Here is a 26,043-nt window from a genome sequence, read left to right as displayed (position 1 = left end):
ACCTGTCCATCACCATTGCAAATAAGAAAGGGCTCAGAGCTGATCCTTGATGTAATCCCACCTCCACCTTAAACGCATCAGTCACTCCCACCGCAGACCTCACCGCTGTAACACTACCCACGTACATATCCTGTACCACTCTTACATACTTCTCTGACACTCCAGACTTCCTCATACAATACCACAACTCCTCTCTTAGGCACCCTGTCATATGCTTTCTCTAAGTCTACAAAAACACAATGCAACTTCTTCTGACCTTCTTTGTACTTCATCAACACTCTCAGAGCAAACATCACATCTGTAGTGCTCTTTCCCGGCATGAAACCATACTGCTGATCACTAATCATCACATGCCTTCTTAACCTAGCTTCCATTACTCTTTCCCATAACTTCATGCTGTGACTGATCTACTTAATCCCTCTGTAGTTACTACAGCTCTGCATATCACCCTTATTCTTAAAAATCGGTACCAAAACACTTTCTCCATTCCTCAGGTATTCTCCATTCCTCAGGTATCCTCTCACTTTCCAAGATTTCATTAAACAATCTGGTTAGAAACTCCACTGCCATTGCACCTAAACACCTCCATGCTTCCACAGGTATGTCATCTGGACCAACAGCCTTTCCATTCTTCTTCTTCTTCATAGCTATCCTTACTTCCTCCTTGCTAATCTATTGCACATCATGATTCACTATCCCCACATCATCCAACCTTCTCTCCCTCTCATTCTCTTCATTCATCAACCCCTCAACGTACTCTTTCCATCTGCTCAACACACTTTCCTCGCTTGTGAGTATGTTTCCCTCATATCCTAAGACGCTGTCTGGTTCGATTCTCAGTTAGAGCGTCTTCTGCGTGGAGACATGCGTGAATGGGCATTCCTTCGTTGAAGGATGTGCATCAGAGCTGGCAACTCGGCACGTAAAAATCTACTGCCAATCATTAGCGGACCGGAGTTTTGCTGTGGTGACCCCTAACCAGGAAAAGCTGAAAGACACAACAACAACAACAATAACCTTTACCTGCTGCACATCTTTCCTAGCTCGGTCCCTCTGTCTAGCCAATCGGTACACGTCCTTTGCTCCCTCCTTAGTGTCCAACCTTTCATACATCTCTTCATATGCCTTATCCTTAGCCCTCGCCACCTCTCTCTTTGCCATGCACCTCATTTCCTTATACTCCTGTCTACTTTCTTCATCTCTCTGACAATCCCACTTCTTCTTTGCCAACCTCTTTCTCTGTATACTCTCCTGTACTTCCTCATTCCACCATCATGTCTCCTTGTCATCCTTCCTCTGTCCAGATGTCATACCAAGCACCTTTCTAGCCGTCTCCCTTACTAGCTCTGCTGTAGTTACCCAGCTATTTGGTAACTATTCACTGCCACCCAGTGCCTGTCTTAGCTCATTCCTGAACTCCACCACACAATTACCCTTTTTCAATTTCCACCATTTGATCCTTGGTGCTGCCCTCAAACTCCTCCTCCTCCTCTTCTTGATCATCAATGTCATCCTACAAACCACCATCCTATGCTGCCTAAATACACTTTCCCCGGTCACCACTTTACAGTCTCCAATCTCCCTCAAACTGGCCCTCCTACATAAGATATAGTCCACCTGTGTGCATCTTGCTCCACTCTAGTATGTCACCTTATGCTTCTCCCTCTTGTTAAAATACGTATTCACCACAGCCATGCCTATCCTTTTCACAAAATCCACTACCATCTGACCTTCTGCATTCCTTTGTTTAACACCATACCTACCCATCACTTCCTCATCCCCTCTGTTCCCTTCACCAACATACCCATTGAAATCTGCTCCAATCACTACTCTCCCACCCTTGGGTACAGTCATCACCACTTCATCAAACTCACTCCAAAATTTTTCTTTCTCATCCATCACACACCCAACTTGTGGAGCATATGCACTAAACATTCATCAGTACACCATCAATTTCCAGCTTCATAAACATCACTCTATCAGACACTCTTTTCACCTCCAAAACACTCTTAGTATACTGTTCCTTCAGGATAACTCCTACGCCATTTCTCCTCCTATCCACACCATGATAAAACAATTTGAACCCACCTCCGATACACCTAGCCTTACTTCTCTTCCATCTGGTCTCTTGCACACACAATATACCAACCTTCCTTCTGTCCATCATATCGGCTCGCTCTCTCCCTATACCAGTCATACTGCCAACATTCAAAGTTCTGACCCTCACTATCACAGTCCTAGCCTTTCTCCTCTCTTCCTGCCTTCGGCCATGCCTTCCGCCTCTTCTCCTCCTTCGGCCAACAGTACCCCAATTTCCAACAACAGTACTATATGGAAAAATTTAACAACTGTAAAAAACTGGTTAATGAGCACATAATAATGAAGATAATGAAGGATAAAGTACAATAAGTAAGACATGAGCCAGACAAAGTCAGGGTTGCAGTTACTCCATGTAAGAATGCTTAATAACATCTTCCACACATTGTTTTAGGTGACACCAGATTGTTTACTACCACTAAAACAAAGTACTCTTGTTCAAGTCTGCAAGTTAACAAAAGTCTCCACTCCCCCATTCCAAACTGAGAGAGTATGTTGTCACAAATCTGCCATTTTATTATAAAAAATGTTATTGCAAAACATATTACTAGCATAGGTCAGCTACCATACACCAGCACCTACCCAAATTGAGAGAGTATGTTGTCGCAAATCTGCCATTTTATTATAAAAAAAATGTTATTGCAAAACATATTACTAGCATAGGTCAGCTACCATACACCAGCACCTAATACTGAAAAACAGATTTTACCTTTCAAAGATGAAACATCTGTTAGCATATTCACTTTTCAAAGCATCCAGCTCACTTTGAAGGACACCTATATTGGACTGCGACTCAAGAAGGTCTTTCTTAAGGTTCTGATTTTCCTAGTGGAATACAGAAATGTACACATTACCTATGGAACATGTATGCAATACTTCATATATGAAAACTGTATAAACCACACTTTCTACCTCAGTACTTAAGAGTTATTTCAAATGTTAGAGAGGAAATTAAACATTTCCCACACTCAAGTTAACCACATGAAGTCTGCAAAATTAAATCAAATGCATCTCATGTATTGTTTAGTGAAAACTGATACAATGAAAAAGAATAACAATCATAACATCAACCTTAAATAAATTTACAGATATCTGCATGAGCCAGGAGTGCATGTGTATTTTTAAGATAATATACATACTACATTGGTCAGGCAACTGTGATGAAGTTATATTCCTATAGTGGGGGTTGCAGAAAGTCTATACAGGCAAAGGTATCAGATCCATAACTATACTAAAAATCCATGTTAAAATCACAAAAAAAATGCAGCAGAGGTAGAACTCAGCAAGCTCCAATATACAAACTCTATCACTGGCCATTCTAGCATGGGCTCCATGCAAGTTACTATGACAGCACAGCTGGAAAAAACATGACAACTTTATCATGAACAGCCTTAACAATAATGATGGAGCTGCTGCATCTTTCTCAACTTCTCAAAAACATTCAAGACAATCTGTCACTCTTATAACATGGAACATACAATGTAATAATGGAAAGTACACAATCTGAACATTTAATTGTGTACACAGCTCAACACCACAGTTCTACACTCAGTCAATTAATTTTACAATCTACGTCAGTGAATTATCCCAGCAATATGGACCATTGAAATCTATACCAGTATTCAGATGATATATCCCTCATCTACATACCCAGTTCCTAAACTTCAGCACAAGTTAAGTTTTGAGCTGGTATTATTCCGCTTGAGGCTTGGACAGCTGATTCTCATCTTCTGCTAAATACCATACAAAGCAAATTCATTCTGTTCTGCTCTAACAATTACCGAGCCACATTTTTCTACCCTTAACCATTAGATCCAGACATGGGGAGACCATGAGAGCATTAAATATCTTGGTATTATACTAACCAACTTTTCTTTCTTTTTTGTTAACATTTTTATTATTATTATCACTTAAGACATAGGCATACATACAGTAACAGAAAATAAAAAGTATAGTTGTGTACCTACCATAAATGTAGATGTTAGAGTGTATTCACTGTTGCAGTCATTACACTTGGGTTATCCTGCTGGCAGGTTACCTGCAGTCGGCCTGAATTCCAAAGTCCTGGTCCGGCATCGGTTGCTGTCGCTTCCTCCCTGACGTCAGTGCGTCAGGGGTATACAAGATGCAGCAGACGTCATTTTCTTCAGTTTTTCTTGCCCCAGTTGTCAGGTGCCCCCAAGAAGGTAGACAATACATATTGCTAATAAATACATACAGTAAAATAAACATAATACCTTCATCTACAAGCAAATACACCACATAGGTTGTATAGGATAGAGAAGTATAGATAAGTCCCAGCAAAGAAAGGGGGATGGAGGGTGGGTAACCTGGACTGCAACAGTGAATATACTCGAACATCTACATTTATGGTAGGTACACAACTGTACTATGTTCATCGTGTTTCACTGTTGCAGTCATTACACTTGGGTTGAATCCCAAAGCTGACGTAGGGCGGCTGTGTCTAAATAGGATTAGGAGTGGCTATGAGGCCCTGCAGAACTGCAGTGGCAAAGCCTGCTCTGGATTTAGAGTAAAGAGGTAAGTGATAATGCTTGGTAAAAGTGTGCAATGAACTCCAAGTTGCAGCCTCCAAAATTTCCTTGGTTGGTACTCCTCTGAGAAAGGCTGCTGAAGTGGCTGCTGCCCTGGTAGAATGCTGCCTAATATTCTTAGGCACTGACTTGCCATGCTGTGTATAGCAGAAACGAATACAGTGTCCTATCCATTTTGAAATAGTCTGCTATGAGATAGCCTTTCCTTGTGATCCTGTAGCATATGCTACAAACAGTTGTTCAGTTTTTCTGAAAGATTTTGTTTTGCCCAAATAGAAGCGTAGCTGCCTGTGTATGTCCAAAGAGTGCAGAAGTCTCTCCCCTTTATTCTGGGGATTTGGATAAAATGTTGGCAAATGAATGGTTTGGTTAAGAGCCACACTGGATACTACCTTTGACATAAATGTTGGGTTTGTCCTTAGAGAAACCCGGTCCAGATGAAAAATGAGAAAAGGTTCCACTGCCATTAATGCCTGTAACTCTGAGACTCTTCCTGCTGAAGTTATTGCTAGGAGCAGAGCAGTTTTCCATGATAAGAATTTTATATCAGCTGTATTGGCTGGCTCAAAAGGAGGTAGTGTGAGCTTTTCTAAGACAAAGTTGAGGTCCCATGTAGGCATCGGTGCTCTCCTTGGGGGTCTTATGTTTCTTGCCCCTCTGAGGTACTGTCTTAGCAGTGGATGAGAGAAAATAGGAGATTCCACATAGTAATGAGCTGAAATGGCAAAGGCATGGATCTTATTCGATGAGAAGGATAGGCTTTTGTCCAGCATCTCAGTTAGGTATTGCAAAATCTGAGGAATATTTGGAACAAGTGGTTCAAGTCCTTGTGCCAGGTTCCAAGCACAGAATCTCTTCCATTTTTCTGCATAAGATTTCCTGGTGCTGGGCCTCCTGGCTTCCAAAATTACGTCCATAACAGCTTTAGAGAGAGGTGTGTTCTGAGTGGCTATATTATCTGCCATGCAGCCAGAATTATGGTTCTGAGTTGGCTGTGCAGGATCTGATTGTTTTGTTGAGTCAGAAGATGAGGAATTTGAGGTAAAGTCCAGGCTGGGCCTTGAGACAAGCTATTTAGGATTGGGTACCAGTGCTGGTGTGGCCAGTCCCGGGCAATCAGAAATCATGCTTGGCTTCTCTTGTCCGACTTTTAGGAGTACCTTGGGAAGGACAGGCAGTGGTGGAAAGGCATAAACTGTTAGGGTTTTCCAGCTGAATGATAGAGCATCCACTTTCCATGCTTGTGAGTGATAAGTCCTTGTGCAGAATCTCTGTAGTTGGCAGTTGTGAGGGGAGGCAAAATGATCTATGTCTGGGCATCCCCATTTCCTTGTTATCATGCTGAAGACCTGTGGATTTAGTTTCCATTCATGAGGGTCCATGAGATTTCTGCTTAGTTCATCTGCCAGAGTATTTTTCTTTCCTGGCAGGAATTGTGCCTGCAGATGTACTTGATAGGTCAGTGCTGTGTTCCACAAAGTCATGGCTTGCCTGCAGAGGGGGTAGGAATGTGTGCCCCCTTGCTTGTTTATGTACCACATAACTGTAGTATTGTCCGTCTTTAGTAGTAGTTGCCCTGGATGTAGCAGATCCTTGAAGGCTGTCAGGGCATTCTTTTTGATTGATGTGAAGATGCATTTGGTCCCTGGGCCACATGCCCTGAATACATTTTCCTGCCATGTGTGCCCCCCAGGCATAATCCAATGCATCTGTTGTCAGTGTCTGCCTGGCTGTGGGTAAAGTGAAAGGCTGTCCCTTGTTGTGGTGCCAGGCCAGTGCCCACCATCGAAACTCCTGTTGCAGGCAGGGAATAAGAGTTATTATTGTTTCCAGGCTGTGGCAATGTTGAGTCCAAACACTTTTTAGATACCATTTTAGCTTCCTCATATGCAGTCTTGCATATGGAATTAGCAGGATGTAGGATGCCATGAAGCCCAAAGCCTGCAGAATTTTTCTTGCAAGTAGCTGGGTCTTTGTTGCCATCATTTGGAAGTAATGAGTCAGTTGCCTTTGCTTGGCTGGCATGAGATAAGCCATCTGGGCAGTTGCATTTAAGCTTGCACCCAGGAATATTATATCTTGAGAGAGCACTAGTTTTGATTTCTATTCGTTTACTGTGTACCATAGGCAAATTAGTAAACTTTTTACAAATGCCAGATGCTTTAGTAGAATGTCCTTACTCTCTGCTTGAATAAAGCAGTCGTCCAAGTCGGGGTATATTTGGATTTCTTTTTGTCTGCAAAATGCAATTACTGGTGCCATGCATTTTGTGAAGATCCTGGGCGCAGTAGATAAGCCAAAGGGCAGTGCAGAGAATTGGTAATGCATTGAGCCAGCTATGAATCTGAGGTATCTTCTGCAAGATTGTCTGATTGGGACATGCAGGTATGCCTCTGTGAGGTCCAAAGTAACTAGCCAAGCCTTCTTGTCCAGCATGGGTAGAGGTTGCTGCAGTGTCAACATTTTGAATTTTGGAACGTCCAGGAAAGTATTTAGAAATGACAGGTCCAGTATTGGTCTCCAGGCTTTGTCCTTTCTGGGTACCAAGAAAAGTCTTGAGTAAAATCCTTGCCCCTGTTCTTGCCGTGGTACTTTTTGAATAGTTCTCATGTCCATGAGGGCAGAATTTTGTCTTTGTGCCTCTGCCCATTGATTTTGTGGCAGGTCTGGCATACCTTTTGACCTTGGTAGGGTGTGAAAGTGGAACCTGTAACCCTGAGAAACAATATTCAGTACCTATTTGTCCTGGGTGCCAATTTTGTGAGAAAAGTGCTAGTTTTCCCCTAAGGGTGCTGCCAAAAGGTAAGTGCTTGGCATTTGTAGACGGAAGTCATTGGGACTGTTTCCTATAAGATTGTGATTTGTCTTCTCTGCCTTTGGGGGCTGAAGCACCCCATTGTTTAGGTCTGTATGAGCCTTGGGGCTGAGATCTGCCTGTTGGGCATCTGTATCTGCCTCTTTGTGGCCTGTCTGGAAAGGACCAATTTTTAGAAGGCCAATTCCTGCTAAATCTAGGTGGCTGAACCTGTAAGAAATCCTTTACTGTCTGCATTGATTTTGCTTTATCCTCCATTTCTTAAACACCTCTTCTGCCTTAACACCAAACAAAGTATCATGTTGTAATGGAGCATCCAATACTTTTGCTTTAACATGATCAGTTAAACTTTGTTCTTTTAACCAAGCATGCCTTCGAATGACAGAACCTGTAACTGCGGCTCTGCAAGAAAACTCTAAAGAATCAAAGCCACATTGCAAAGTATGCTTTCCCACTTGTTCAGCTGCATGCAATAAATCCTGCATTTCCTTATTATCAGGACATTCTGAGCTTGAAAGCATTTTCTGTTTTAACAAAGACATTTGGCATTGTTGATATTTAAGTATGTGAAACTGGCAGTTTAAAGCCCTTGCACCTAAAGTAGCAGAAGTGTAAACTTTTTCCTCCATCTATCCAGTGCTCTAGAATCCGTATCAGAGGGAACAGGTTTTTTTGCAGTGGAAACCTTGACCCCTTTGGGACCCTGAGAAATTGTTTCTGGGTCAGCAGCAGGGTTCTTATAAAGAAATTTATGAGACTCTGAGACCCTGTAGTACCTATCTGGCTTGACTGGTTCAGGGGGTAAAGAATCAGGAGACAAATTGGATTCAGAAAAAACATCATCAACAATATCTAGTACAGGGGGAATGCAGTAAAAGAAAGTCTCTGAGCCTTTTCTTGGATTCAGAATAATCCTGGCTCTCCCAATGGAAATGCTCCCTCATGGTGTGCACGGTTTCCCCAAAAGAGTAATCCTCAGGAGGAGAGGCTGAAGGGATAGCTTCTTCAGCGTCAGAGTCCTCATAGGGAGGAAGAGAATATACCTGTTCTGAAGAGGAATCAGAGGAAACAGAAACCTGGTCAGAGGAGTCATGGTCAGTATCTTGCCTAGGCTTTTTATCAGGAGGGGGATGGGAACCCCTGATCAAAGTAATTAGGTCCTCGGCCATTTTAAGCATCTATTTCTTTGGCATGGATCACTGTCCAGGAGAATGCTGTACTTGTTTCTTTGTCTTTAGTGGTGTTTTAGACTTTGCCTTGGCTGCTGAAGTGGACTTGATAGTAAACTGTGTAGGTCTGAAAACACCCTCAGAAGCCGATGCCTGCTCAGCAGCTCCGGACCCATCTGAGGGAATAGTTTCCGTAGGCCGAATACCTTGAGTTTCCAGAGGCCAAGTTGTCTCCACGTGGGAGTCGGAGGCAGCCTGTGGCTCTGAGGTAGCGGGTGTCATGGGCTGCAAAAGTGCTTCACTGAGAACCGGCGAACTGGCGACTGGCCTAGAAGAAGTTTCGTCGTCGGTTTTGGACCTCGGATGCCTGTCCTTTTCTTTGGCTTTGCGTTTTTTTATGAATTCCGGTCGGCGGTTGTTCCGACGGCATTATGTAGTTAAACCTTCGGCCAAAGTAATGTAAAGCAAAATCAAACCGACGCTTAATAGTGCATTGGTTGAATCTAGCACAAAACCGACAACTAGCAACATCGTGGTCAGGGCCTAGGCAAGGAATACAGTAAGAGTGAAAATCCTTATGAGGTATTTGCTTCCCACAAGAAATACAATTGTTAACTTTTACTGACATCGGTCTGGAGCAAGAAAAAGTTTCCCCATCGGGGTACTTAGCTTTATTGAAGACTTCGGTTCTGAAATTCAATTTTGAAAATCTCAGGAGTCGGCCAACCGGCACTTGCGAACTGCTTTTGTTTCAGGCACCGCGCGGCAAGAAAGACTGAAGAAAATGGCGTCGGCTGCATCTTATATACCCCTGGCGCACTGACTTCAGGGAGGAAGTGACAGCAACCGACGCCGGACCAGGACTTTGGAATTCAGGCCGACTGCGGGTAGCCTGCCAGCAGGATAACCCAAATGTAATGACTGCAACAGTGAAACACGATGAACATCAACCCATATTAACATTTTTATTTATATACATATTTTCTTACAAAATGCGATCAATGCACTTGTACATCCCATCTCAGCAGCCCAGGATCACATTACATTAACTTTCTTTAGTCCGGCTTTTCCTATCTTGTTACAGTGTAAAGTCTTCTACATCTTAAACTCAGTACAAGTACTTGCTTAATATTTTTAACAAATACAGCAATCACTGATAAAATCCCCCCAGGAAATCAAACTCCTTATTTCTACTTTCATAAAATTACTTTCTCTATTTTCGAAGTACATCATCATTCACTCCCTCCCCTCACTGTTGCATTTGCCTGTGTTGATCTCATAATGAATATCACTGTACTCTATGAAATTAAAGGAACAGAGATTACTTCGTGTTTACCTAGTGTTCTTGTCTATTCAGAGAAAGTTAATTTACACAATATTCACCAGATAACTTCACTGCATTGAGTAACATTTTAAATGACAATAAGAGAAGGCATATAATTTGGCTTAACTTCATTTAATAAAGACTGCCCTGATATCCTCAATGAAAGGAATAAAGTACATTCAAGACCAGTGGTGTATGCCAATGCCAGACTTTGCCCTGCTGGGTTTCACAAAAAGGTGTCATGTGCACCCGGACCATTAGAAAGCCTACTGTAATGGCTGAAGCCATCAGAACCTTTAAAAGCTCCCTGTCATTGTTGCTAGCCCCCTTGTCCACCGTACTTCCATCTCCATCCAAAATATATAATTTGAAATAAAGCATTTGATGTCTATGATTTAGGGCCATAACATTTAATGGGGAGGATGCATAATCTCACTTTTCAAACCTGCTAGGAGCCCTAGAACTACTAAAGTATGGAAGAATGGGCCTGTGGTTTGGAACACTGTTCAAAGTGGATACTGAGGCCAAGAGGTCCAATTTCAGGGTTTTGGCCCAGAACGGCCTACCTCTCTGCAGATGGAAGACTCTGTAAGCTTTCAAAGGGATGTTCCCAGTTCACCATTATAGACCATTAAGTTTATCTAGAACTGGAAATGCTACTTAGGAAGTAGCGTAGCTCTTGGGTTACTCAGGACTGCAACAACAACTTCTATGGAAATGGGATGGCATCAGACGAGCATCCAACCTCACCTCATCCAAAATCATTTTAAGAACCTCTCTATCTAGATAATCAGCAAGAATATAGAGGATAGTCTGTTCCTTTCTCATAATCTAAATCCTTAACCACATCCTTAAACCAAGGCTCCAGATCAACATAATAGGACATATTAAGAAACTTTCCAGGCCTTTTTTGAGACAGTTATTCCTAAGTGAACAAAAACTTTTTGGAGGATCCCAGTCTCTGCAAAGCTGTCCGGCCTGGCTTTAAATGTGAAGCACATCTCAACTGGAACTGTGACATCAGTAGATACATAAAGTAATAATATATAATACAACAATTCCAAGGCAGTATAGAAGCAGAACCACGTAGTCAAGATAAATACATGAATAGCTTTTAATCCAAGTACACAAAATACAGACAGTATTCTTGCCACGATCACAAAGTCACAGTTGCGCGCACTTTCACTTTGTAAAATACAAAGCTTCATCAGAACAAAGAGCCATTGTGTTAATGCTTTAAATACTCATTTAAAAAATTGAATAATTAATTCATAGTTCATAGATAGTTCATAGATTAGTACTAGGCTAATTACCCTTGTGGGCCATTTCAAGCCTAGCCAATTACCCCATGTGAGAATCAAACCCTGCACCTTGTGTCTGCAAGGTAAACACCTTAACCATTATGCCATCCTCCCACCCCTTCTTAAAGAGACCTGTCGTCCCCATAATAATCAAGTGTTCACAGACCATAGAGCACCTTAAATACCAACAATTCTAATCAAAATATTTTAAATTTAACTTTATAACATAAAAACATGTAAGTGTGAATTCATAATATAATAAAATAGGTAATACTAAAAAATGCAAAATATGTGTTTAGAATGAATTCTTGTGGTTATTAATCTAATAAATAATTCCCCCTTTCTTTTCATTATGTTACTATTAAAATCTAATGGGAAATATAACTTCTTGTGATAATCATGCTTGACAGTGCCATCATAACTTAGCCTGTCTTAACTTCAACACACTGCTAATACTGATACAGTCATTGAGCCCAGGGAGTTTTCTAGCATCAGTTTTTAAATGCCAAAATAACTCCCTGAATTCTACCCTAGATTCCCAGTTTCCTCCATGGGGGTCAGTACCAACCTATTCCACTACTGCAAACTTAATCTTCATATCTGTACATAATAAAGAGTGTTTGTAGAAGGCATTAGATTCTTTCTCTTTACTAATTTCGTAAAAATGCTTGTAAATCCTTTTCCTAAGGGTACGTGTGTTTTTTTTCTATATAAAAACTGTTACACGCAACACAAATCCATATATAAATTAGTCCTTAGGTACCGCAATTACAACATTTACAAGCAGTTAACCTTATACCTCTAGAGGGAATGTGTATAACACTACCCTCAAGAATAAACTCACATTGACGATAAGCTCCACATTTAAAAGTATCCCTTCTTAACCCCCTGATCCTACACTGGTTGTTGTTCTTTTCAAATAAATCGGGTTCGTACCTCTCCTTCTAACAAAGGAAGGATGTGGTGGAACAAAAGCCCTTACGTCATCATTAACTGTCAATATGGGCCAATATTTCTTAATAGTCTCTTCCACTCTACCAGATGTACCAGAAAAACTGTGTGTAAAGACCACTTTGTGTTCTTTTTTGTTCCCACCACTAGTGGTCTCCTCTGTAAATCCTAACCCTAGTAGTGGAAAATACTTACTGTCCCTGTTTTTAATAACTTCATCAACCAAATAGTTTGTCATGGGTTCAGGATATCCTCTTTCCAAAAACAAAGAGCTTATAGTCTCAGTCTCTTCTAAAAATACAGAGAACACACTAGTCATTCTTGATGCCCTCATTAACTGGCCTTTTACAATCCCCTTCTTTTGGAAATATGGATGTCCACTCTCAAAATGCAAATATGTGTTGGAGAAAGTGGGTTTCCTATAATGCCTGGACTGAAAACATTGGTTTACTGTGTCCTTATATATCATGACATCTAAGTAATTTATACTAGAATGACCTGTAAAAGTAAAAAAACTTTGGAATTATTTAAATAATTTGTAAATTCTTTGAATTCACTCTCAGACCCCTTCCACAGTATACAAATATCGTCCAGATAACAAACATAGAAGGTTAAATGTCTACGCCATTCTGAATTCAGGACAAATTTCTGTTCCCAATAGTAAAGAACACAATTAGCATAAGGGGGAGCATGCTGCCCCCATAGCTACACCCTTCCTTTGTTGAAAGAAATCCCCATTAAAATATACAAAATTATTTTTCAGAATGGTTTCAGTAAAATCTAATATCAAATTAATTGTATTGCTGCCTAGTCCTGTCTCAGTGCACAAAATCTCTCTGAACCACTCCAATCCTATTTCGTGAGGAATACTTGGGAATAACTCAGCTACATCAATGGTGGCAAAAACTGTATCAGCCTCATATTTGTCATTGGGTATTCTTCTTAAATAGTCCCAGGAATCTTTTGTTATATGAGGTATAGAGTTAATGAATTTTTTCAATTGTGAATCCACAAAAATCGCTAGGGGTTCAGTGATACTACCAGCCCCTGCTACTATAGGCCTACATTTAAGTTCATTGATCCCTTTATGCACTTTGGGAATCCCAAATATAGCAGGGACCCTAGGATTTTCAGGGAAAGCACGGAATTACTGATAAACAGTGACTATTTGCTCCTACCCCTGACACCATAAAGGACGCTAACCGGACTATTACTTTAAATGAGACTGACTCAAGGATCTGTAAAAAAGATAATTTTATTATTTATAATTTTACAGACCTGGTTGTTAATTATACTTATTTTAATTTATTCACCAAGGGATTTCATTTTGTTCCCATTAGATCAGGGTCACTGGTTAACACAATTGATCTCAAATTATTTATTAGACAGTTGAATTTGTAAATTTACTTTAAAGGTACACATTTAAATCAGGAAGAAATGTCCAAGAAGAGTTTATTTAATCCACCAACTAACTCAATATTAAACATTTTTGAAGAGTTAGTTGAGAAAGATGTGAGACAAATGAACTACAGTGACTACTGTACTAACATTAATTTGTCCGAAGAAGAAACAACTTTATTGAACATGTTAAAAGATGAAAGTTGTAGAGTTATGAAACTGGATAAAGGGGGAGGAGTGGTCTTGATGTACAATGATAAATATGATACTTATACACAACATTTTACAAGATGTAGAACATTACACTGTTGGGTCTCAGAATGAAATCAATATTGCTTACTCTAAAATTAAATATTATTTGTTAGACCATTTGTTACAAGGAAGTATAAATGAGAAATTATTCAATTTTTTGTACGTTGAGAATCCTAGGGTCCCTGCTATATTTGGAATTCCCAAAGTGCATAAAGGGATCAATGAACTTAAATTTAGGCCTACAGTAGCAGGGGCTGGTAGTATCACTGAACCCCTAGCGATTTTTGTGGATTCACAATTGAAAAAATTCATTAACTCTATACCTCATATAACAAAAGATTCCTGGGACTATTTAAGAAGAACACCCAATGACAAATATGAGGCTGATACACTTTTTGCCACCATTGATGTAGTTGAGTTATTCCCAAGTATTCCTCACGAAATAGGATTGGAGTGGTTCAGAGAGATTTTGTGCACTGAGACAGGACTAGGCAGCAATACAATTAATTTGATATTGGATTTTACTGAAACCATTTTGAAAAATAATTTTGTATATTTTAATGGGGATTTCTTTCAACAAAGGAAGGGTGTAACTATGGGGGCAGCATGCGCCCCCTTATATGCTAATTGTGCTCTTTACTAATGGGAACAGAAATTTGTCCTGAATTCTGAATGGCGTAGACATTTAACCTTCTATGTTCGTTACCTGGACGATATTTGTATACTGTGGAAGGGGGTCTGAGAGTGAATTCAAGGAATTTACAAATTATTTAAAAAATTCCACAGATTTTTTGACTTTTACTTACACTACAGATCATTCTAGTATAAATTACTTAGATGTCATGATATACAAGGACACAGAAAACCAATGTTTTCAGTCCAGGCTTTATACGAAACCCACTTTCTCCAACACATATCTGCATTTTGAGAGTGGGCATCCATATTTCCAAAAGAAGGGGATTGTAAAAGGCCAGTTAATAAGGGCATCAAGAATGACTAGTGTGTTCTCTGTATTTTAAGAAGAGACTGAGACTATAAGTTCTTTGTTTTTGGAAAGAGACTATCCTGAACCCATGATAAACTATTTGGTTGATGAAGTTATCAAAAACAGGGACAGTAAGTATTTTCCACTACTAGGGTTAGGATTTACAGAGGAGACCACTAGTGGTGGGAACAAAAAAGAACACAAAGTGGTCTTTACACACACTTTTTCTGGTACATCTGGTAGAGTGGAAGAGACTATTAAGAAATATTGGCCCATATTGAAAGTTAATGATGACATAAGGGCTTTTGTTCCACCACATCCTTCCTATGTTAGAAGGAGAGGTAAGAACCTGAAAGATTTATTTGAAAAGAAGGACAACCAGTGTAGGATCAGGGGGTTAAGAAGGGGTACTTTTAAATGTGGAGCTTGTCGTCAATGTGAGTTAATTCTTGAGGGTAGTGTTATACACATTCCCTCTAGAGGTATAAGGTTAACTGCTTGTAAACATTATAATTGCGGTACCAAAGGACTAATTTATATATGGATTTGTGTTGCGTGTAACAGTTTTTATATAGGAAAAACCACACGTACCCTTAGGAAAAGGATTTACGAGCATTTTTACGAAATTAGTAAAGGCAAAGAATCTAATGCCTTCTATAAACACTCTTTGGTATGTACAAATATGAAGATTAAGTTTGCAGTAGTGGAACAGGTTGGTACTGACCCCCGTGGAGGAAAATGGGAATCTAGGGTAGAATTCAGGGAGTTATTTTGGCAATTAAAAACTGATGCTGGAAAACTCCCTGGACTCCATAACTGTATCAGTATTGGCAGTGTGTTGAACTTAAGACAGGCTAAGTTATGATGGCACTGTCAAGCATGATTATCACAAGTTATATTTCCCATTAGTTTTTAATAGTAACATAATGAAAAGAAAGGGGGGAATTATTTATTAGATTAATAACCACAAGAATTCATTCTAAACACATTTTTTAGTATTACCTATTTTATTATATCATGAATTCACACTTGCATGTTTTTATGTTATAAAGTTAAATTTAAAATAGTTTTGTAACTATTTGATTAGAATTGTTGGTATTTAAGGTGTTCTATGGTCTGTGAACACTTTATTATGGGGACGACAGGTCTCTAAGAATTAATTATTCAATTTTATAAATGAGCATTTAAAGCATTAACACAATGGCTCTTTGTAAAATACAAAGCTTCATCAGAACAAAGTGAAAGTGCACTCAACTAGGACTGTTTGTGATCGTGGCAAGAATACTGTCTGCATTTTTTGTACTTGGATTAAAAGCTATCCATATGTTTATTTATCTTGACTACATGGTTCTGCTTCTATACAGCCTTGGAATTGTTGTGTTACTGGCTCGGTCTGTCTACATTCAGTGGTTTTATTAATAATATATGATAATATTAATATTACTGTATATTAGCTACATAAAGTATTAATATATAGTAATACTAATATTTCTGTATTAACTCTAACTTCTAAAAATGTTTATAACATTTGATGTAATATATTATTCAGTTTCTCTCTGCAGTTAAATATCTAGATATTGTAAAACAGAATTAAATACCTGCTTCAATGCATTAAACAAGACTAAAATAAAAAGTGCTACTTTAGCACACTTGGTAACATTAAATTCAAAAAACAGGACTGTGACATTCATACCCAGCATCTCACTCTACTTTTATAGTTGCTTTTTGTCTGTGACACAAAAATGACATGAATGCTCAAAACATCTCAGGTGATTTCTAAAAGATGCATAAAATGGATGTAAATAAAATGCAAGTGAAATATAAGTTACTGCTGTTACAGTTCTAAAAAAGATATACTCTGAAGAGCACTCAGTTTAACAGCACAAAATATACTTCTGTTTCTTTAATGTTATCAGTGCTCCATTAATAATTGTGCAGAAGCCTAATACCAATTAAAATTACTGCATAAAGCAAATTTATATTATTAAAAATATCATAATGCTGATTTTTTAATAAGCTGCACTAAATCAGAAAGTTAAATTACGAGATTTTACCTGTACCTGAAATGAAAGTGGTATTTTGATTGAGAAAAACCCATGAAGAGCAATCAACTTAATACAGACCTGGGATGTGTGGCAATACACAAACAACAAAAACTCAACCATCTCACAGGCACTAATATGTAGCAAATGCCAGAATTTATCTGCACTGATACGGAGGGCCTTTATTTACCTGAGTCAATATGTGTATTTTTCTTTTCAGTTCAACCACATCTTCCTTTGGGCTTATAGTTTTGTATTGTTCTTCAAGCTGGAAGGCAAAAAAGGAACAAAGCATGTTACCGTAGGTATAACAAGCAGAATAATTTCTTTCTGATATGTCGCCTTACAGTAAGACGCTGACCGGTTCGATTCTCAGCTAGAGCGTCTTCTGCGTGGAGACATGCGTGAATGGGCGTACCTTCGTTGAAGGTTGTGCGTCAGGTCTGGCAAGCCGGTATGTAAAAATCAATTGCTAATCATTAGAGGACCGGAGTTCTGCTGTGGTGACCCCTAAATGGGAAAAGCCAAAAGACACAAACAAACAACAAGGTTTCCAATTTAACACTTTCACTGCACTGTTTAATAAATACAATTGATATTTCCATACCGTAACATACAGTGCGTTTTTAAATTTAACAGTACAGCCAAGGATGAAGGCTCAAGGTGAGCAAATTTTATATACATATATATATATTTTTTTTTTTTTTTTTTTTTTTTTTTTTACAGCCAATTGTACTTAAGGGACCAAGCCAAATTTAAAAATCAAAACCCAGTATTACCTGTGAAATACTGACAATGCTATCAGAAACATCATCTTCTTTCGGCTGTTCCAGGGGTCGCCACAGCGGATCACCTGTTTCCATTTCTTCCTGTCCTCTACATCTTGCTCTGTCACACCAACCACCTGCATGTCCTCTCTCACCACATCAATAAACCTTATCTTAGGCCTTCCTCTTTTCCTGTTACCTGGTAGTTTCATCCTTAGCATCTTTTTCCCCAATATACTCCGCATCCCTCCTCAGCACATGTCCAATTCAATGTAATCTTGCGTCTCTGGCTTTGTCTCCAAACCTTCCAACCTGGGCTGACCCTCTAATATACTTACTCCTAATCTTGTCCACCCTTGTCACATCCAGTGCAAATCTTAACATCTTTAACTCTGCCACATCCAGCTCAAACTCCTGCCTTTTTGTCAATGCCACTGTCTTCAACCCATATAACAGCTGGTCTCTCTACCGTCTTGTAGACCTTCCCTTTCACTCTTACAGGTACTCGTCTGTCACAAATCACTCCTGACACTCTTCTCCACCCACTCCATCCTGCCTGTACTCTCTTCTTCACCTCTCTTCCACACTCACTGTTACTCTGAACTATTGACCCCAAGAATTTAAACTCATCCACCTTCGCCACCTCTACTCCTTGCATCCTCACCATTCTTCTATCCTCACTCTCATTCACACACATATATTCTGTCTTAGTCCTGCTGACCTTCATTCCTCTTCTCTCTAGAGCATATCTCCATCTCTCCAAGGTCACTTCCACCTGTTCCCTACTCTCACTACAGATCACAATGTCATCTGCAAACATCATAGTCCATGGGGACTCCTGTCTCATCTCGTCTGTCAACCTGTCCATCACCATTGCAAATAAGAAAGGGCTCAGAGCTGATCCTTGATGTAACCCCACCTCCATCTTAAACGCATCCGTCACCTCCAACACAGACCTCACCGCTGTCACACTACCCTCGTACATATAATGTACCACTCTTACATACTTCTCTGACACTCCTGACTTCATCATACAATACCACAACTCCTCTCTAGGCACCCTGTCATATGCTTTCTCTAAGTCTACAAAAACACAATGCAACTCCTTCTGACATTCTCTGTACTTCTCCATCAACACTCTCAGAGCAAACATCGCATCTGTAGTGCTCTTTCCTGGCATGAAACCATACTGCTGTTCACTAATCATCATGTCCCTTCTTAACCTACCTTCCACTACTCTTTCCCATAACTTCATGCTGTGACTGATCAATTTAATCCCTCTGTAGTTACTACAGCTCTGCACATCACCCTTATTCTTAAAAATCGGTACCAAAACACTTTCTCCATTCCTCAGGCATACTCTCACTTTCTAAGATTTCATTAAACAATCTGGTTAAAAACTCCACTGCCATTTTACCTAAACACCGCCATGCTTCCACAGGTATGTCATCTGGGCCAACAGCCTTTCCATTCTTCATTCTCTTTATAGCTATCCTTACTTCCTCCTTGCTAATCCATTGTACTTCATGATTCACTATCCCTACATCATCCAACCTTCTCTCCCTCTCATTCTCTTCATTCATCAACCCCTAAAAGTACTCTTTCCATCTCAACACACTCTCCTCGTTTGTGAGTATGTTTCCCTCATTATCCTTTATCACCTTTACCTGTTGCACATCTTTCCTAGCTCGGTCCCTCTGTCTAGCCAATCGGTACAGGTCCTTTTCTCCCTCCTTAGTGTCCAACCTTTCATACAACTCTTCATATGTCTTATCCTTAGCCTTCGCCACCTCTCTCTTTGCCATGCACCTCATCTCCTTATACTCCTGAGTACTTTCTTCATCTCTCTGACAATCCCACTTCTTCTTTGCCAACCTCTTTGCCTGTATACTCTTCTGTACTTCCTCATTCCACCACCATGTCTCCTTGTCGTCCTTCCTCTGTCCTGATGTGATACCAAGCACCTTTCTAGCAGTCTCCCTTACTAGCTCTGCTGTAGTTACCCAGGTATTTGGTAACTCTTCACTACCACCCAGTGCCTGTCTTATCTCATCCCTTAACTCCACCTCACAATTACCCTTTTTCAATTTCCACCATTTGATCCTTGGTGCTGCCCTCACACTCCTCCTCCTCTTCTTGATCACCAACGTCATCCTACAAACCACCATCCTATGCTGCCTAACTATACTTTCTCCGGTCACCACTTTACAGTCTCCAATCTCCTTCAAACTGGCCCTCCTACATAACATATAATCCACCTGTGTGCATCTTCCTCCACTCATGTCACCCTATGCTCCTCCCTCTTGTTAAAATACGTATTCACCACAGCCATGTCCATCCCTTACATGCACTACCAAAAACAGGAACAACAAACTAATTCAATAAAACACAGAGCAGCATTAGCGAAAAGGAAGACATTAGAGTAATATTATGATTATGTGGACAAGTACTTTTCTGTTGTAGTGCTCTTTGCACTAGCTGATGTGTATCCATAAAAAATGTCAACTCCTCTGCACACCTCATCCTTTGCATTTAGTTAAAATTATTGTTTATTTTTGTTTCAATTACATTTATTTAATGATTTAGTATGGTTGTTAACAGGATTAGTGAACTGGCCTATTGGCCCTTTTCAATCACGGCCCAGGCTCAGACAACAGAAAAATGCAGCAAAGTTAAACATACATATAGCAGAGTCTGAGGTACACGTATTGAAGCAAAGGTACACTAGTAAAGTAGTTATAAAATGACATTACAATATTTACATTACTTTGTATAATTTACAATTTGGAGAAGTTTTACTGACAGGTACTCAGTTTACATAGACATACTGGAGACATTCTATAGATAAGTATTCATTTTACAGATGAAGAATTAGGATGAAGCTAGACATTATCCAGTGTCTCTCTGAAACGGTAAAAGTGGCATCCTTCAACAGATGTTTTTGAAAGATGTTACAGCTTTAGAAATTAGTTTATGAAATACAGATGTGATTACTGCACTTTTACATAAAGAAATGTTGTTACATTAACTGCTTAATCTGATTTATAATGAATGTAAGGTCTGGCTACTTCTGTATTTTTACTAGTGTTGCCGTGTTCTGTTGTGGTTAAAACCAGACTAAGACCACACCCCTCACGTCACCTGAACCCCGCCCACTCCTGCCCACATTCTGGCCAGTTTTGTGATGTCACTATGACATCAGTTGACACAGAATGCTCTCTTTTTCCATTCCTGATGCCTGCTTTCAGCCGATTTACTATGCTTTTCTGTCAAAAGGCATAAATCAGCCAATTTAACAAACTCCAACAGTCTGTTTCCTTTTCTGAAACAGAATACTGGAGTTTATACAGTTTTTCTGGACTACCAGAGAATCAATCTGATTTCCAGATAGTCCAGAAAAAAAATCGGAGGGGTGGCAACCCTAATTTTTGCATTTTTACTTATACTGCATTTTGTTTTGTTCTTTCAGAATTTTAAGAGGTCTTGGCTAGGGTCAGTTAGAAAAGCTAGAAAATAATTCCTTTGCAGACGGTGAATAACATCCAGCTATTCAGTGGGAGGAGCTGAGAGTAAACGGCATTCCTCATTTAACTAGAAATATTTAGAGGCATCGACATTTAGCTGTAGTGCTTGTTTGACTTGCTGTTATCTGTCTGCATTTGATTTTTCCCATCCACCTGCCCTACTGCTGTTGTACTCAAACTTGGTGGCTTTTGAGTTGCCTACTCATACTATAAATGTGATTTTGGACACTCCTCCCAGTCTCATCTCATCAGCTGATTCTACTGAGTACTGAGAGATCAGCTAGGAAAGGCCTACCCTCTTAATCTCTTAAACTTTAATTATCTTCTGTTTCCTCTCGTCCCACTTACTTAAAAAGTTGCACTTTATTCAGCTGCTTTTACTATAGCTGTGCTTCTTCCTATTTTATTACTTTATTTGGCTTTTTGCTGCACATTCTTAAAGTGTTCAGTTGCATTTAATCTGCTGCACTTACTACTAATTATTAGTAGCCTGATTAAATTTTAAATATAATTCTAATAATCTTAGTTTTGATTTAAACACTTGAGCTTCAAACTAGTTATCTTACATAAGGAAGGTCTGCGGTCTACACTCTTGTGGCAGGAGAGGTAGCTTACACCCTTCTAAGTTGGGAATTGCCAGGTAAAGGCTTATTGTGCCTTTTATTCTAAGTGTCTTTGTTCCTATCTGTGGTCTGCACTCTTGCGGTATTACTGTCTAGGCAGATTTTATTCAGTTATTTATTTATTTTCAACTACTAGAGCATCTAGTTTGCTCATAGTGGAGTGCTGCTCATCAAGTTGCTTGCCTTACTGACATGTTCAATATTTAAGTTTTCCACACTCCTCCCTAGTAGATTAGTGGCCATATATATGCACTTCCCAACTCTATGGCCAGTCAGGTTGAGATGGGTATTCTGAGGCACTGCAGAAATTGCCTCATGTACAGACAACCCACTTATTCTTAATAAAACAGACAGTGTATGCAAGAGGCTTAAATACACTTCAATGCTGAAGGCAAAACTCTCTCATACAACAAAAACTAATCTTATAGATGTCACTGACACTTGCACCATGCCTACTGCACAGGGTAAAGACACTACCTACAAAATTACTTATGCTGAGACACATACAGGTAACCTTCGTATAACACTAAGACCTCCTGCACAGTACAAAGAAAGGGTCCTCAGCCATTGTGTAAACATTCCGTTAAAACACCACAGGCAACTATACACAGTAATGCTGTAGTCACTGCCTCCACTGCTAAGCCCTTAAGGAAAACCAGCACACAGCCAATTTCCTGGTCATTGATGATTCTATAATGAGACACACCAATGTTCCCCTCACCACACAAAGTAAGAAGACAGTCATGGTTAGCTGCCTTTCCTGGGCTAGTATCCGTCAAGACACATAGGCACTCAGGTCACTGAACCACAGGTACCAGTATGATTCTGTCAAAGTCCATATGGGTTGTTAATGACCTGAGATGTACCTCTCTTGACTCTATGAAGCTAGACATGATCACGCTAGCTGATTATGTGTCTCAGGTAGGTACAAGCCTAGCACTGAGCAGCATTTTACCTTCTCCAAGGATGATGCCAAGTTACCAACAGAAAACAAATTATTTTAACAACTGGCTTAGCTACTGGTGTCAGTCCAGGGGTGTACAATATTTGATGGCCTGGGAGGACATGGCTGACAGACCACGCTGCTTTGCCAGGGATGGTCTGCGCTTATCCCCTCTAGGCTTTCAGATATTGGCAAAAATCTTTTCCACCCCCATAGTGCCTTTTTTAGGCAATGCCAAACTGATAAACCTACCGACTTAAATGAACCTGTGAAGGAACACCTGAAGGTAGTACTGCTAAATATTAGAAGTCTTAACAAGAAACCCCACTCCCTGCAAGCTATCCTCTCCCTGGAGAGTGCAGACATCTGTGTGGTAACGGAGACATGGTATAAAGTCACCCCAGCAATACAAGGTTATAATGTCTTTCACACCTTTAGACCAGCTACTGCACAGGAGAGAACTAAAGGTAGAGGAGTGTCAATCTATATTAAGACCAATCTCACATCCAGATTCGTTAAAGTGTATGACCCACAGGAACTCACACATGAGCAACTCACCACAAAACAAGGGGTCATATCATATTCTTGCAACACTGAGTCCCTCATCATTCATCCCAATACGATATTCATGGATGATCTCAACTACCCCTCTATAGATAGGGAATCCTACACCACTTCTAATGCACATCCCCAGAGATTCCTATACTTTGTTAATACGAACACCCTAGAACAGTTGGTCCCATTCTCCTACAAGGGGTAGGAGCATCCTTGACCTTGTACTCTTGAACGTGGTGGTGGTGGGGGCAATGTTCCTCACCCAATGTAATATCTTCGCTCATCAGCTCTGACCATAAGACAGTATTATTTAAAATAAAAATTAAATCTGGGAATGCAGCAAAAGAAAAAACTTTTAAAAACTATTCCAAAGACAACCTCTCTCTACTAAACAACATTTTGGCTAAATTCAAAGCATCCCCAAACCCAGGAAACACCATAGAATACACTGAGCTACTTACAAAATCTCTGTACAGCCATATTAATAGCTGTATAGCGTCAGCTGTGCCCACTCACATTAAAAATATGACATACTCAAAAAACAAGCCACCCTGGTGTAATCACAATATTAATCAGTTATGCAACAAAAGAAAAAAAAAATCTTGGCCAAGCGTAAAGAACAAAGTCATACATACTAAACGCCCTCTGACCAATCTAATCAGGCAGACAGTTAATACTTGAAAGGCTAAATTTGAAGAAAAAATAGCTTCTCAGGCAAAGGACAACCATAAAGCTTTCAACAGCTATGTCTGTAACCTCAGAGGAAAACAACAATGTGCAGAATCACCTACACTGATCTGGAGGCTTTTGCCAACCTTTTGGCTGACAGGTAGAAGTCAAATTTACCCCCAGCTCTCCCCGGATGGTCCAAAGGAAATATCACACAAGATAATCCTCCCAACGATTACTAGGGGACAGGTCATCAATGCACTTTCCAAGGCCAAACACTACATTAATAGGCCCTGATAACATCCAGGGATGTTTAATAAATATCAAGAAACATGATCTCTCTCTGGTGCACATGAATCACTTTTCAGATGGAGCCTTCAGACAGGTTTTGTGCCAAAGGAATGGAAGATGGCTATACTGATTCCCCTACACAAAGAAGGTCCAACCACTGATCTGGGTAACGACAGGCCTATAAGTCTTACCAGCCTCATATGTAAGGCCATGGAAAGAATTATCACGGACATGATAAATGACGATATAGGTAACCTGCAAATGCTGAACCCATGCAGTTCGGCTTTATTAAAGGAAGGCCATGCCTTTTAAATTTGAACTTTTTTTGAGAGGGTCACCAAAGCGCTGGATGAAGGTAAGATTGTGCTTACCTCGACCTGGCCATGGCTTTTGATACAATACCCCACTTGGTCATTACAGACAAGCTCATTAATTTAGGTATAAATATATATCACCCACTGGATAGCCAAACAGCTCACTGACAGGACCCACGAGGTCAAAATAGGTGAGGCCACCTCCACCAAGAGACCAGTTACTAGCAGAGTTCCACAGGGTTTGATACTGGGCACACTCCTTTTTGAAATCTATTTCACTGAAACAGAAGCAAATGCTGAAGGTTTATGGTTGACTAAGTTTGCAGATGATTGCCAGCTGGGGGTTATCACTAGTATTCTTAAAGAAGGTCTATCTCTATCTAACAAATGGTGTCAAAGGCATGGTCTTAAACTCAATGCTAAGAAATACATAATTTTACACTTTGGGAAGTCCACCATCCTGGTTAATTACCACGGTGATAATACACCCCTACGAGTTGACCCAGTGGTCAGGAATCTGGGTATGCGCTTAGACAGTAGCCTTTCCTTCGATCACCGCATGGCCACAGTGGTGAGGAAATCCTTTTATGTTGCACAACTTAAAAGTAAGGGCATGGCATCTTGTTACAAAGAGGTCATTATCTCACTGTATTTCACCCTTAACAGACCACTCAGAATACAGAGTACAATGCTCTCTTTGGCATGTACCTGACCAGGCATATGCAGCAACTAGAGCAACCTTAAAGGTTCATTACAAGAAGAATACAAGGAGTAACAAAACTGCCTTATGCAGAGCACCTTAAAGTCCTTTTCCTCTACTCATTCTCCTCTAGACTACTGAGGGGTGATCTATGCCTGGCTTACAAAGCACCCACAACCCCCACACTTATGAATTTCCTGCATATTTGTAAGTCAAAGAGTACCTGAAATAAGGTCCAGGCACCTGAGTTTTGTCATTGACTTAAACAGAACATGCTGGAGAGACAAGATACCTGTCCCAGAGGCTGCCCCCCCTATGGAACAGGCTACCCATCCATGTGAAACTGAGTTCATCTATTACCCAGTTTACACACAACCTAGACAAGTAAATGAAGAATAGGAAATTCACACCGGGCCTGGCACTCATGTCCGTTCTGGACAGACAGCGCTTACCTATTTATACACATGGCATCATTATTCTTTTGGGAAAACGTGGCTAGGCTTAGAAAGGCCCTCTGGGTTGTTAACCTAGTAACAGTCTATGAATCTATTAATCTATGTTTCTTGGTAAAGCAGCTTACAGGACTCTGCGTATGAGACAAGAAGCCTTGCTCATGACTTACTGTTTTTAGTTTCTTGATTGTGACTTGAAGTTCACAAACTTCAGCTTCATACTGCCGTTTCAGATCAGTGAGTGCTTCTTCAGCTTTCCTCTTTTCCTAAAAGAAAAGAAAGAAAAGAGAGTGATAAGGAAAGACACGCATATCAA

General features: G+C 40.0%; 1 protein-coding gene across 2 annotated transcripts in view; it reads right to left on the bottom strand.

Annotated features, from left to right (window-relative positions):
• RASEF (RAS and EF-hand domain containing) overlaps window positions 1-26,043 on the bottom strand; it is a 1,118,741-nt gene that overhangs the window by 669,488 nt on the left and 423,210 nt on the right. For both annotated transcript variants that reach the window (XM_044083709.1, XM_044083708.1), the window contains exons 4-6: window positions 25,898-25,993; window positions 17,080-17,157; window positions 2,807-2,922 (exon numbers count right to left, since the gene is read on the bottom strand). In XM_044083709.1, coding sequence (XP_043939644.1) covers window positions 2,807-2,922; window positions 17,080-17,157; window positions 25,898-25,993 — 290 coding nt within the window. The remainder of the gene's footprint in view (window positions 1-2,806; window positions 2,923-17,079; window positions 17,158-25,897; window positions 25,994-26,043) is intronic.

The sequence above is a fragment of the Protopterus annectens genome, chromosome 9.part0, assembly GCF_019279795.1.
Source record: "Protopterus annectens isolate FY-2018-M chromosome 9.part0, PAN1.0, whole genome shotgun sequence".
Lineage (NCBI taxonomy): Eukaryota > Metazoa > Chordata > Ceratodontiformes > Protopteridae > Protopterus > Protopterus annectens.
This window is presented reverse-complemented; position numbering and strand designations above follow the sequence as displayed.